The sequence below is a fragment of the Phoenix dactylifera genome, chromosome 3 (genome assembly GCF_051530095.1).
Source record: "Phoenix dactylifera cultivar Ajwa chromosome 3, Ajwa_hap1_PhDact_Kaust_v1.1, whole genome shotgun sequence".
NCBI lineage: Eukaryota > Viridiplantae > Streptophyta > Magnoliopsida > Arecales > Arecaceae > Phoenix > Phoenix dactylifera.
In genome coordinates, this window is record NC_143192.1 from 13,842,578 (window position 1) to 13,858,027 (window position 15,450).

Genomic DNA, 15,450 nt, shown 5'->3' on the forward strand with positions numbered 1-15,450 from the left:
ACAGCAGTTAGATGTGACTCCTTAGGATCTGATTGGTATCTAGCACATATTCCCACACTAAACACTATGTCTGGCCTACTAGCAGTAAGGTAAAGCAAAGATCCAATTAAGCCTCTATAAAGCTTTATATCTATACTTTTTCCTTTTTCATCTTTGTCTAGCTTACTAGTGGGATTCATTGGGGTGCCTATTCTCATGTGATTTTCATTCCCAAGCTTCTTTAATATTTTCTGTGTACTTAGTTTGATGAATGAAGATATCTTCCTTAGTTTGCTTGATTTGTAATCCGAGAAAGAAATTTAGTTCTCCCATCATACTCATCTCGAATTCTCCTTGCATTAATTTAGCAAACTCTTTGCAAAGATTATCATTAGTGGTACCAAAAATTATGTCATCTACGTATATTTGAACTACTAGTAGATTTTTGTCTCTTCTTTTAAGAAAAAGTGTTTTATTTACATTTTTCCTACTGAAATCATTATTCAGTAGAAATTTGCTTAGCCGATCATACCAAGCTCTAGGTGCTTGTTTCAATCCATATAATGCCTTTGTAATCTAAACACATGATTTGGCAATTCATGATTTTCAAAACCAGGAGGTTGCTCTACATATACTTCTTCCTCTATAAAATCGTTTAAGAAGGCACTTTTTACATCCATTTGATACAATGTGAAATTCATGAAGCATGCAAAAGCTAGAAGTAATCTAATAGCTTCTAATCTGGCCACGGGAGCAAATGTTTTCTCAAAATCTATCCCTTCTTCTTGATTGTATCCCTTAGCTACAAGTCTAGCTTTATTTCTTATAACTATTCCATTTTCATCTAATTTATTTCTAAAGATCCATTTTGTTCCAATTACAGAGTTATTCTTTGGTCTCTCAGTTAATGTCCATACATTACTTCTTTTGAATTGATTTAATTCTTCTTGCATAGCATTTATCCAATTTGTGTCTTTTTTAGCTTTTTCATAAGTCTTGGGTTCTAATTGTGAAACAAAAGCAAGATAATCATTTAAATTTCTAAGAGAGGATCGAGTTCTTACCCCTTGAGATGGATCACCAATGATTAAGTCTTTAGGGTGTCCATGTGCATACCTCCATTCATGGTATGCTGTATCGGTCGGTACTGGCCGGTACCGGACGTACCGTACCCGTACCGATGGGTACCGGTATCGGTACGCCAATGTCGGTACGCCTGGCATACCGCATACCATACCGTACCGACATTCGGTACGCCCATACTAGTGCGATACCGGTACGGGGTTCGGTACCGGTACGGCGAACCTTGCCTCCATTTCTTTGGCAAGTTTTGAGATTGTGGTGGCACGCGATCATTTTCCTTTTCTTGATTTGGCACGTCATCAAGATTCAATTTTTCAAAGTCAATAATTCCTGCATCATCAAGAATATTTTCTCTCCTAGGAGACTCACTATCAGACTCATCAAAAATGATATTAACTGACTCTTCAACTACAAGAGTTTTTTTGTTGAATACTCTGTATGCCCTGCTAGATATAGAGTATCCTAAGAAGATACCTTCATCTGACTTGGCATCAAATTTACTTAGATCCTTCTTGCCATTGTTTAAAATGAAACATCTACATCCAAATACTCTAAGATATTTAACAGTTGGTTTCTTATTCTTCCAAAGTTCATAAGGAGTTTTTTTGGTTATAGGTCGTATCAAAACCCGATTTAGAACCTGGCAAGCAGTACTTATAGCTTCAGCCCAAAAGTACTTTGGAAGATTTGACTCGCACAACATTGTGCGTGCCATTTCTGCCAAGGTCCTATTTTTTCTTTCAACAACCTCATTTTGTTGAGGCGTTCTAGGTGCTGAAAATTGATGTGAGATGCCATTTTCATTACAAAATTCTTCAAAGTGTTGATTTTCAAATTCAGTTCCATGATCACTTCGAATTGCTATTAAGGTGAGCTTCTTTTCAGTTATGATATTTTTATAATATTTCAAGAATGCTGAAAATGCTTCATTCTTATGTGTAAGAAATGAAACCCATGTATATCTTGAAAAATCATCTACTATAACTAGTCCATACTTCTTCCCTCCTAGACTTGTGGTTCTAGTGGGTCCAAATAGATCCATGTGTATGAGTTCAAAAAGCCTAGTGGTTGATACTATATTCTTTGATTTGAAGGATGATTTTGTTTGCTTTCCTAATGAGCATGGTCCACAGATTTTGTCCTTTTCAAAAATCAATTTTGGCACATCCTTTATCAAATCCTTCTTGACTAGTCCTGATATTAAGTCCATACTAGCATGTCCTAGTCTACGATGCCAAAGTCAACTTAGTTCATTTTTCCTTTCTTCATTAGTAATTAAACATAATCCATTTTTCTTGCCTAACTCATGAAGATCTACCATGTAAATATTTCTCAGCCTTTGTCCTATAAGTACAATGCTATTATCTTTAGGATTTGTGATTATGCATACTGAAGCTTCAAATGTGACTTTAAGACTTTTATCACAAAATTGACTTATGCTAAGTAGGTTATGTTTCAGACCATTAACTAATAAAACATTATTTATAAAGGTGGATGGAGTAATGTAAATTTTACCCTTTCCAATGATAAGTCCTTTTCCATTGTCTCCATAGGTTACCACTCCACCCTTCTTAGATTCCAAGGTGACAAATTATTCTACGTCACCTGTCATGTGTCTTGAACAGCCGCTATCTAGATACCATCGTTTATCCACCTTATTAGCTGCAAGACACCCCTGCAATCAAGATCAAGAATATGCTTTAGGTACCCAAACTATGTTGGGTCCTTTAGGATTAGTACTTGATGTTCCTTTTGGAACCCAAATTTTTTTGGATTTTAGCTTATAATTATTACTCAATTGTAGCTAGACTTTCTATAGTTACACTCATATGCTTTATGTCCTAATTTATTGCAGCAATGACAAGTTATATTTTCATTTTTGGCTTTCACAAATATGTTCTTTAAGTATTTTTGTTTCCTATTTGTTTTATATCCTAGTCCAGCTTTATCATATACAGCTTTTTGACTATCAAGAATCATATTTAACTTAGTTGAGCTAAGTGTAAACTTGTCCACTAAGAATTTGTATTTTTCAGCATCTTTTTTTAACTTGACATTTTCAGCCATTTGACTTTTGGATTCATTGGTGAATCTCCTACTTAAAGTTTCATAGTCATTAGATAGTTTTTGCTTTTCTTGGATAAAAGATTGATTTTCATCGTTTAGAACTTTATTTTTATTGATTAATTTCTTGTGTTCTTCCATGAGTTCTAAAAATGCATCATGTAATTCTTCAACAGTAAAATCACATTCAAGTTCAGAATCTACCTCATCGTCATTGGCCATATGGCAGATTTGGGCCGTCTCTTGTTGATCTTCCTCTTCCGAACTTGACTCCTCACTTTCACTCCATTCAGCCATGAAGTTCTTCTTCTTAAGTTTTCTTGCCATCCACTTCAATTTCGGACAATCTATCTTGAAATGCCCGGGCTTGTTACACTCATAGTAAATTGGTGTTTCCTTTTTCTTTTCTTTGTCCTTACCCTTTTCTTTGCTTGAGCTACCTTTGAGGAAAGGCTTCCTTTTATGAAATTTCTTCTTTCCTCTCATGAACTTTCTGAATTTTCTTCAAGCATAGTCATTCCTTCTTCATCATATTCCTCCTCATCATCAGATTCTTCTGATTCAGTTTTCTGTTTTGGAGTAGTAGACTTCAAGGCAATGGTCTTTCTTTTCTTGACCTCATCTTCTGAATTTTGCCTCATGGTCAACTCATGGATCATGAGTGATCCTAGAAGTTCTTCTAATTGCAGTGTATTGAGGTCTTTTGCTTCTTGAATTGCTGTTACCTTGGGCTCCCAAACTCTTGATAGAGACCTGAGAATTTTTCGCACTAGTTCAGAGTTAGTATAAGACTTTTCTAAACTCTTTAGCCCATTTATGATTTCCGTGAATCGAGTAAACATTTCAGTTATGGACTCAGTGGATTCCATTTTAAATAACTCATACTTATGTATTAATATATTTATCTTTGACTCCTTGACTTGATTAGTTCCTTCATATGTGACCTCCATTTTATCCCAAATTTCTTTCGCGGAGGTGCAGGTAGATATTCTTTTGAATTCACTTACATCTAGTGAACAGTAAAGTACATTAATTGCTTTAGCATTTAGTTGTGCTAGTCTTCTATCACTCTCATTCCAATCTATTTCTGGTTTGGGAATGATTGTGCCCTCTATACTAATTGTGGGTGTGTGTGGTCCTCTAGTTATGATATTCCACAATTCATAGTCTAGAGCTTGAATGAATATCCTCATCCTAGCTTTTCAGTATGTGTAATTAGTGCCATTAAACAGAGGAGGTCTATTTGTGGATTGCCCCTCGCTCATAGAACATCCTACTTGGGTTGTCATGATCTTTGTATCTTGATTGTGAGATCAACAAATACTATATGAGCACCTTGCTCTGATACCACTTGTTGCCCAAGATGACGAGCCAAGAGGGGGGGTGAATTGGTTTCTCTAAATTTTTACTATCTTAGTTTAGTCAATTGATGAGTGAGTGAAGTTAAAACAATACACAATGCAAACACACAAGAAGTATAGTGGTTCGGTGCTCTCCAAAGCACCTACGTCCACTCTCCAAGCGACCCCTTGGAAATTAACTATAATCCCGCGGATTACAGTTGGATTGTTTTTCGGGCTCACAATCCAAAAACTTTTACACTTTGGACGAAAAACCTATGTTGGTTTTTCGGGATCACTAAAAACCTATGTTGGTTTTACGGGCTCACCAACAAACCTTCACAATTGGTTTTACGGGTTCACCAACAAACCTACACCGTTGGTTTTACGGGCTCACCAACAAACCTTCACCGTTGGTTTTACGGGCTCACCAACAAACTTTTACAAGGTGATTAAAAAGAAGAAGAAAATTGAAACTCCTAGATGAGCAAATATAACAATTATAGGCTACAAAGAAGAGTTTAGAATATAGTTATCGCTTAAGGAGACTTCTCTCTTCTTTGTCAAGATTGCTTCACTCTTCAAGGGTTGATGGAGCTCTTGATGTTCCTTAGAATTTGCTCTACCACTTCCTTTTGACTCTTTGAGTGAAGCACTTGGACGAAGAAAATTAGGGCACTTGTCTTTCTTGTGTAAGCTTTGATATTTTGCAAAAGGATGCTTTCTCTGATGAATATTGTCACTTTAAATAGTTTCCCTCATCCATTGGACACTCCTCATTGGTTAGATTTCAAAAACTAGCCGTTACTTACTGTTAGGAGGACAAAAAGCACTTCTGCAGAACTAGCCGTTATGCTTCTGCCCGTGCTGGGGTCGACCCAACCTTTTCTGGGGTCGACTCAAACCACTGTTCATCAGACTTGGGGTCGACTCAACTTTCACTGGGGTCGACCCAACTTTCACTGGGGTCGACTCATGCTATATTGGGGTCGGCCCTCTCAGGAAACACAGAACCTTATATTTCAGCTGTTTTTCACTGGGGTCGACTCAACTCTTTTTGGGTCGACTCAAGGTTCAGTGGGGTCGACTCAAGTTTCATTGGGATCGACCCTCTCAGGGATTCCAGAGATCCAGTTTTGAATGACACAGCCTTGGGGTCGACTCATGTTCAGTTGGGGTCGACTCAAGGTGGGGTCGACTCAAGTTACATTGGGGTCGACCCTCTCAGAGATTTCAGATACTTGTTTTCTTGAGGCTTGAAGATAGGGTCGACTTAAGCAAGCTTGGGGTCGACTCAACTACTGTTCATCCGTGCCATTTTTGCAGAAGTGTGCCAGATGGTTCCATGATGTGCCGGAGTTGACTCCATCAATCTTGGGGTCGACTCATTCCACACTTTGCTGCAACTTAAGGTTAGATTCATCCGTATAATCAATGAAATATACTTCAATCAATTTTGAATGTATGCCATGGTATTGCTACATACTCTTTAACAATGAAAATTACTATTGTCCCCTTAAGAGTACGTTTCACTTGAAACTTTGCCGAATTAGAATTTAGAATTCACTATCTCTTTTCTATCGCAAATCTTATCTCATTATTAATCATTGAAATACATCTTGATCTCATTCTTTTATTGTACCGAGAGTGACGAACTCAGTAATGATGTATCAAATTAACTTGTAGTATTTAATTAGATATTTCCTCAATGGTTGTGTTAATTATCAAAATAACACTATCATTCTCAACATGAGATCGGGACTACGGTGGACGATCTGGTAGAGTCCGCGAGAATACAATTGCATATAGAAGACGGGCTCTTCGAAGTCATTTAGGAGGACACGATGCAGCTACAGATGACCTCGCACGTGGAGTAGGATTTATAGACATATCAGGTTTCGAGTCATATACTGGATCTTATTATCCGCAGCCACAGACAACTTATGACCCATACGGATACGAATATGGATATGTTGCGTCTGAGGCATCTTCTGGTTGCTACTATCCTACGCAGTCCGGAGCATCTCACGGGTCGGATTTTGTTGCCAGTATATTCGAATGGGCCCCTCCACAGTCGTATCATCAGTTGGAGGACACCTCTCAGAGCCAGAGTTTCAGCTAGAGTGCTTATAATCCGACGCGCGTTCCTTATGGGATGAACATATAAGATTACACACCGCTTGGTTAGAGAGGTGGGTTGATGTGCTTCTTGATTATGCTAATAATTTGGATATCTACGAGAGGCATCGCAAGTCGATTCTATTTTAGATATCAGTTTGTATGTTGGACTTTAAAAGTATGTAATTGATTGTATCTTGATTTGAGAATATTTTATATTTATTTTATGATTTGTATCATTTTAAAGCAATAAGATGCATCATCTAAGGTAAACTGGTATCATAGAAATATCAAAAAACATCAAGAAAACATCAAGAAAACATAATGTTAGACTTAAATTCATAGCAAAAGTTCGAAAAGAGAGAACTACAAAAAAAAAAATAGGCCGTGCCGGCACACCTTATCGGTTCGGCTGTTTCGATTCGGCCTGAACCGAGCTAGTACCAAATCGTACCGAGCGCCGACCGATACGGGTCCTGGGATCGGTTCGGTGGACCTTGGTCTCAAGAGTTGTAGGGCTCTGATACCATGTAAAATTGGTATAGCTGGAGCATGCACACAACCCAACCTTTATTTTATGAATATATATATAATGGCTATGATTACGACAGATCCTTTAACTTGAGGGATGGAAAGGCAAGATAAGAGGAACCAAAAGAAAAAAAAAAAGAAGAAAAACAAACACCAGCTACACTACTATATTTGTAGAGACAAGAATCCCACCAACTTTTCCTCACAATCCCAAGAATTCATCATCATATGCTGTGAACCAAATCCCATGTATTTTTACAGAAAGCTTTTGGTGTTCATTTGTTCAATATTCCTCATCATGCTTAAAATTTATTTTTGAAGAGACCTGTTAAAAAGACTTTGAGCTTGTCCAAGAAGTTCTTACTGGTTTTTTTCTGTCAAATTATCTTGTATCCTTATGCTTTCAAATTACCTTATCTTTTGATATTCGGTTCCTTTTCCAAATAATATGGTCAGGAGATAGACTCTTAAAACATTTTTGGTAATATTTTCATCTCTAAGTAAGCTATCATATTTTGAGTGCTTATGTAGGTGTAGAGCCTTGGACATTTGAGCAAAAGCTTGGTGAGGCTGTCTTCGTTCCTGCTGGATGCCCTCATCAAGTCCGAAATCTGAAGGTTAGTTAATACTGAAGGTGGAGCTATTTATTAGGCATGAACAGTTTATTTAATCCTTGAATCTGCCAAGGACAATATTTGAGGGAAATTTACAAGCCTTGATGCAAATCACGTCTGAGACATTGATTTTTAGATTGTTACTAATTTTTTTTATTCTAAATAGTCATGTATGAAGGTTGCGCTTGATTTTATGTCTCCTGAGAGTGTTCATGAGTGCATTCGTCTGACGGAGGAATATCGTGCCCCCCATCGTCATGCTTGGGGACAGAAACTAGAGGTTGGCTTATTAACTATAATGCATTTTCTTTTCTTCTAACACATTTCTGTTTATATTCGTGTAAATGTACAAATTTAGTTATTCTAATATCTTGGCTGGAAACATTTATTTGCATGTTTTGCCAGCAAAGAATGCATAGTTAGTCTATATTTGCATGTTGTATCATTATTCATGCTATGACGTTTTTCTTATATGTTCATTGTGAACAGGTGACGAAAATGGTTGTTTATGCAATCAACCAAATTGTAAAGGATTTAGAAGATAGAAAATCAATCTTTATGTAAGTAAACCAGACTCCACTTTACTTGCATCTACCATTTGTTTGTGCTTTTGCAACTAGAAGTTTGTACCATCACTAGTTTGCTTTCTTTGTTCTTTTTCATGTCATTCATTTAATGCATGAATTGGTGCTCTCTATGCATTGCAATTGTTGCAACATATATATGGAATAAGAACACTTTATGCTCTGTAGTGTTCATGACTTACCTTTAAGTCCCTCAGTTGGAAAAGAATAAAGAGGCAAATTATATGAACTTGTGAAGGAACATGTTGGAGGTAAGATGAGATCTTCATTGGACTCTGTCCAATTTTTCTTCTAAAAAACAATGAGATCTTGAAAGTAAGATGGCAAATGATCAAAGTGCTTGCATATTCCTCCATAAGAACAGAATATCTAATTATATCATTTGTTGTAGTATTAGACTTAGACCTATAAATCACATACGAAGTTATGATGGAGTGTAGTGAAAAACCTAAAACAAGTTATAAAAATATTGGGATTCTTATCAGCTTTAAAATAAGAAGTCATTCTTAAGGCATTTTTCTTTCCGATAATGCAATATTTTTTCTGACAAATAAAAGGGCCATGCATCAATTAATTCAAATTAATTGTATTATTTAATAATTAATTGGTGAAAGGCTAAGGCAGAAAGTTGCTACATCTGGACCATGAATCATGGAATGCGGAACCCTCCCGAACCGGAAGATTTTGCCCGTTCCGAGCCGTACTGGTGGCTTACCGGTATGGTTCCGGCTTTGAAAACAGTTCGCTGTTGGAGTCGGAGAAGAAAAAGAGAGAGAGAGCGAGTGGTGGAGGGAGGGAGGAGCGGTGGCAAACGCTGGTGGAGGGCCAACGGAGGCTGCGGGGGGGCGGCGGATCTCCAAATTTTTTTCCGCAGCCTCCGCCGGCCCCCCACGGCCCTCCACCGGCGTCCGCCACCACTCCTCCCTCTCTTCCCTACTCGCTCTCTCTTTTTCTTCTCCTTCTCCAACTCCAACAGGTTGTCTCTCTTGGTATGGCCCGACACAGTCCGTGCTGACTCGTGCCACCAGGCAACCGGTACGGGGCCTAGTACCGGCACGGTACACCTTGCCATGAATAGCTTGCAAAAGGGAAGATATCAGTAAATATATTGTTACATAGTGGGAAAAAACTTATGTAAATACTTAATTGACACTACAAGAGAAAAATAATACACATTCATAAAAGATAAAATCCCAATACCAAAAATATTGAACAACAGCAAAATTTTGGTGCCCTGTAGGACACAATTAAACACATGAGATACTCCATAACATGCTTGCATGTATTTGCTGCTATATTTAATAGGCGCCACCTCTCTCTCTCTCTCTCTCCCCCTTTTTTTTTTGCATGACAGCATGATTACACAACCCTAGAGTAGATACAACCAATAGAATCAGAAAACAAAATATCATGAAGCAGCTTAGGAATGGATGCGCTAGAGTCCCAAATCACCGAGTCTAGATTGTTGGCAACGAAAGATGCCACCCAATCTGCTGTGTTATTTGCTTCCTGATCAATGTGCATAGCTTCAAAAGCCTCCAAAGAAGCACCAATCATCTAAATATCTGAAAATAGAGGATGAATTCCCTTTGAATGGGCTTTGAAGCGTGCGATCCTGCTAATGACAATCTTAGAACTCCCTCAATCATGATCCTGTAAGTAGAGGTGTTATACACCAATCCTTTCTATGCCCCTTCCAATTTTGCCATTGGTGTGTAGTATCATACAAATGCAATCCACTTGTGACAACATTGAGGATTTCAATCCTCAAATTTCAAAGCCTGCACCACTGCTCACCACACTACCATCAAAATTGATCTTGAGGAAGCTTGGGGGTGGAGGTTTCCATATGAAATGGATCCGATGTGAGGATGCAGAAGCTGCAAGGGAGGAACCTGAGATTTTCTTTATCATCAAAGACCTCTCCAGGGTGTGAGAGCTAGTGAACTCTTCTGCTTGGGTGGTTGCCTACATAAAGACCATTTGGGGCCTTAGCATTGCCCTCAAATATGCAACTGTTCCTTGCTCCCCATATGTGGTGGGCTATATAACACACTAAAGTCGCATGATTGTGAGTGGCAACACGCTGCAACTCCTGCTGAAGGCCCTGCGAAAAAAGGTCCAGGGGAATGCTAAGCCAAGACGCCACAATGAGAATGACTGCCATACTCCACACTCGTGGCTTTTGGGTGCTAAGGAGAACATGCTCGATTATCCCAACTACTTTTGGGCAACAATTATAATATGGGGAGACTTGAATACCCCTCCGATGTAGAACTTCATGGCAGGGTAGATGATGCCATGCCACTATGGGATGAATCTTCACTTTCCATATCCACACCATATCCCTTCTTACTGAAGGGCTGTGACAATAGAGCTTATAAAAAACACCGAACCATTCCAGCCCAATCTATCACAAGTCCCATGAATCGGTAAGGCAAGAGACAGCATTTTCTGAGCCAGGCCATCACCAAAAACCTGCTTGATGAAAGCCACATCCCACCCCCGACTCCCTCTGTGATAAGGTCTTTAACCTTCATATTTTCCATTGCAAGGCAATCCAATAAGTAAGGGTGCAATTGAGGGGGAGCTGCAAGATCTAGGGATCATTGAGAATGCTGATCAAATTTCCGTCCCCAATAATCCATCTGATGCTAGTCATGATCAAAAGAGCAGATAGCTTTCCAAATAAACGAGCTATTATTTGGTGGAACTGGATTGGATGTAGATTCCCAAGTGCCATATTTAGCTCTCAGAGTAACCAGAAACTCCTTGAATTCAACAGGAAACTGATGACATTATTAGCCCAGAAGGCATCATGACGAGCAGTGAAAGGCTGGAAAGTGAGGCCAGCCTCCTTTCTTGGTTGACACACCACATCCCAGGCTAAGAGATGCACCCTCTTGGAACTGTCAGTGTAGCCCCACAGGAAATTTCTTAACAAACTCTCTAGCTTGTGGATGACTGCCCTCGGCACAATAGTGCTGGTCATTTGATAAACTGGAACTGCACAAAGCACCAACTTAACCAACACCCCTCTGCCCATCATAGATAGAGACTTTTACTTCCCTCCCTTCAATCTATCTTATACTTTTTGTATTAGCTGAGAGCAATCTCTGGTATTTGGCATCCTCGTAGTGATTGATAGGTGTCACCTCCTTGAAAATCACATGGTCGGGTTAATTTTGTGTTCCTTGGGACCTATGCTTCACAACCTGATAAAACCTTAAATTCCATGCCTTATCCATCTATATCTTTCCTAGGTACATGGAAGTTTGATTTGCCGATTTTAAGGACATATTGCAACTAATCTTTCTACTTGGCACCAACCTTTTGTTTTGTATAGTACTATCTGGTTCCTTGTTAAGGAAACTTTGGGGTAAAGAAAGGCTTCCGATGAAAAATAGAAGATTAATTTACAGCAAGGTCCGCCGAACCGGTATCAGAATCTATACCGGTTAGCGCCTGGTATGGTTCGGTACTAGTTCAGGCCGAATCGAACCGGCCGTATCGGCACGTCCTATTTTTTTTGTAATTCTCTCTTTTTTTATACTTTTTCTATGAATTTAAGTCTAATGTGATGTTTTTTTGATGTTTTTTGGTGCTTCTATGATTCTGGTTTATCCTAGATGCATCTTATTGCTTTAAAATGATACAAATCATAAAATGAACAACATAAAATATTTTCAAATCAAGATACAATCAATTATATACATTTAAAGTCCAATATACTTTTAAAGTCCAATATACATACTGATATCTAAAATTGGGTCGAGCGGCGATGTCTCTCGTAGATATCCGGATCATCAGCATAATCAGGAGGCACATCAATCTACCCCTCTAACCAAGCGGTGTTGTAATCTTGTATGTTCATCCCATGAGGAAGACACGCCGGGTTATAAGCACTTTTGCTGAAGCTCTGGCTCTGAGAGATCCTCTGGCTGATAATACGGTTGTGGAGGGGTCCATCCAAATATACCAGCGGCAAAATTCGACCCTTGAGATTTTTCGGGTTGCATTAGATAGTAGTCACTAGAAGATGTCTCGGACGCACTATATTCATATCCGTATCTGTATGGGTCATAGACTGCATGTGGCTGCGGATAATACGATCCAGTATACGACTCGAAATCTAATACATTTATGGATCTTACTCCACGTATGAGGTCATCTGTAGCTGTATCATGTCCTCTAAATGACCTTGAAAATTAAAAATTTTTATATTATTATATACATCGTCCATAGATCTACAACATGTAAAAAAATCAAGCCCAAATCAAAAAATTTGGCATGATCTTCTTTTATTTTGTAATTTTCGAGCTATCTTTTCAAGGTGCCTACAAAAAAAAGAAAGAAGATAGAAAAAAAGAAGCACACCTTATTTAGTCTTGGCTCTTTCTTCTGACAGTCTGAATCAGTATTGTTTGTGGATTTTTTGGAAAGAGAAAGGCTTGGACTGACCATTGGGAAGTCTTTCTTGGGCCTTCTTCAGTGGCGTTCGGCTTTTAAAGCCAAAGCCCTACCACAATGCCCACGCTGTGGCAATAATTCTGCACCCATTGACTCGATGCAAACTAACCGGTTCGCATAGAGTCTGGGTCTAACCAGATGCCACAGCATGGCAATAATTCCACACCCTTGACTTGCTGCGAACTGGACGGAATCGTCCGATTTCGGCCAATAACATTGGGGGCCGGAACCGTTTTTCTATAGCGAACCGAACCGACCCGAGATCGGGTCGGTTCGGTTCTGCCTAAATCGGGCGGTATGGCCCGGTTCGGCAGACCTTAATTTACAGTATTTGAAACTTGCCATATTGGCTGTTTAGTTCAAGATTTGGAAAATTTGGCAGCAATGTGCAGGCAACTAAGGTGTCATATAGCAGATATGCAATTACGATAAATGAAATTCATAAAAATAGATAAAAGTAAGTGGAAAATAAGAAATTCATAAGAAATTTTTTTTCGGTTAAACAAGAAACATTAAGTAGGGTAGCAGAAGTGTAGGATGAAAGGAGAAGTGTGCCAGGGGGAACTAAAAAGGGAGTAGGGATAGTCGGAGGAGAGGAAGAGGCAAGAGGATTAGGCAGGTAGGAAAGGAAAGAGAGGTGAGGAGATGAAGGGGAAGGATGAAGAGGAGGGAGGGAGGGAGGGGAAGGTTATGCTGTAATTTTAATATGTTTAGATACACGTATGCAGTATGGTAGGGAATAATGGAGCATTCTATAGCTTTTAGCTGCATGTCCACACCTCAGTCCCTTAGCTTACGCAATTTGTTAAGTCATGCATATAGAATCTAGAAAGCACATGTATTTTAAATAAAGTGACTACAGTGATGACTAACTATATTTATTTGAATCAATAACCATGTACTATAAGAGTAAAGGAAGATAGGACCGATGCAGACAACTATTAACATAGTTGAAAAGAAAATAATATTTACTGCAATTCCTGATGTGGAACTAAAAACATTAAAGAAAATAATAAAGATAAAATTAAAAACCAGAAAGAGTGCAAGAGAGGGAAGACAAGGTGTACACATCCTTCACAAATTGGCTTTTGGAGTGAGGTGTGATGGGTGAAGGCACACTCTTTCCATTATTTGGATTATAGTGTACGAAAAGAAAGCAGCATCAATTAAAAACATTAGATCATATGTTGCATGAGATGTCATATTTCAATTATTGAAATTGTGAAAAATTAAGTTCCACACAGTAAAATTTCAATATTATCCTTTAAACAATCCAACTAATCAGAAAGATGTTAAGTAGCTAAACACATTAAAAATTTGCACGTTTGAACAAGTATAGTTGAAACAGTTCAACTAAAAGTAGCTGCTCTGATTGGCTTTTTTGATAACCTTGAGTGGCATACTACATGGTTGCAATAAATATAAACGTGCCAGCAATAAATAAAGCCTTCTCTGGAGCGGTCCAATGTGTGCAATCCCATACATATTGAAGCCATGCTATGACTGCTGCCTTGAGTTGAAAGGTTAACTACACTAATCTAAGGAGAACTTTGGATAAAGAGAAATGAAATATGAGAGAGAGAGAGAGACACCTAATCTACCATGATGATAATGATGTCAACATGGTTTGGCAAGATGAAGTGTCTTAAGTCTTAACAATTGAAAGCACCTGAGCTCCATTCCATGCATCATTAGGGGTTCTTGATAACTGTTTGTGCTACAAAACCTTCTTGTGTTTCTTGATAGTTCTTGATAATACTTATGTTTTTCATTGGGCATGCTGCTGTAGATTGTCACCTTATTACAGGGCCGTCTGTGGGAATTTAAGATTAGAATCTCTGGAAAACCAAACTCATAAAGATATGGTTGCGTTAGCACGAGGCTTATCACTGACTATATCATATGTCGTATCAGGTTGGAGAGAGAGTAAGATAAGGAGACGCGTGAAACAGACAAAAACCCTGATATATGTCGTGTTGAAACCATGTCAGGTTTTGTCCCACATCATTGCTTGGCAAACTTGTGTCTTGGAGTTCTACTTTCTGGTCGTCCAAATTTTGGCCGATGTAGCTCGGTGATACTACAGCAAAATTTTGTAAATGGAATCTGTAAATATATAAGGTGGCAGAAGTTCGAAGACTGTTGCCTTGTTTTTTGAAAGCTTTGGTCTCACTATCCTTCTTGGCATATGTACTGGCTGCTGCCAGATGTGAAGCATCAGTGTGTGTAAATGTGACTGTATGTACTGAGTACTGTATATATGTGAATCTGGACGGTTAGTACACCTCATTTGGTAATATTTTCTTAGAAGGATAATCAGCTCCCTGAATGTGGGAATTCTTCGAAAATTGCATTATGCTGCAGTTTCAAGCAGTGCTTTGCTTATATTTCCCTTACAGTCGGCTTCCAGTTGGGGTTTCGCCGGGATCGTCGAGGGTGATCTTCCTGCTACCTGTTTACCCTAATTGCATGCGCCTACTCAAGTTTCCAGTGCAGGTGCCAGGTGGTGGTGTGGGTGTCTGGTCTGGACAAGTCCAGGCAAAACCAGTCTGGACTCTGTTGATAGAGTGAATATGCATTCTCCTTTGGGTAACTGTGAGACGTCCGATCCTACACCTGGATGGCAATGCATCAGTGGCTAGGCAACCCAGCCTCAAGTTTCCAATC

The 15,450-nt window shown here is 38.8% G+C and overlaps 1 protein-coding gene across 9 annotated transcripts in view; it reads left to right on the top strand.

The window, feature by feature from the left end:
• Positions 1-15,131, top strand: part of LOC103717076 (uncharacterized) — a 55,286-nt gene extending 40,155 nt beyond the window's left edge. For 4 of the 9 annotated variants that reach the window (XM_088717799.2, XM_089929465.1, XM_088717800.2 and 1 more), the window contains 4 exons: positions 7,647-7,732; positions 7,896-8,009; positions 8,219-8,289; positions 14,591-15,131. In XM_088717799.2, coding sequence (XP_088573925.2) covers positions 7,647-7,732; positions 7,896-8,009; positions 8,219-8,289; positions 14,591-14,861 — 542 coding nt within the window. In that variant the 3' untranslated portion in view covers positions 14,862-15,131. Of the gene's footprint in view, positions 1-7,646; positions 7,733-7,895; positions 8,010-8,218; positions 8,290-14,590 lie in introns of those variants that run through there. The other 5 variants (XM_088717802.2, XM_088717803.2, XR_015976142.2 and 2 more) reach the window with 4 other exon arrangements.
• Positions 15,132-15,450: the final 319 nt, after the last annotated feature.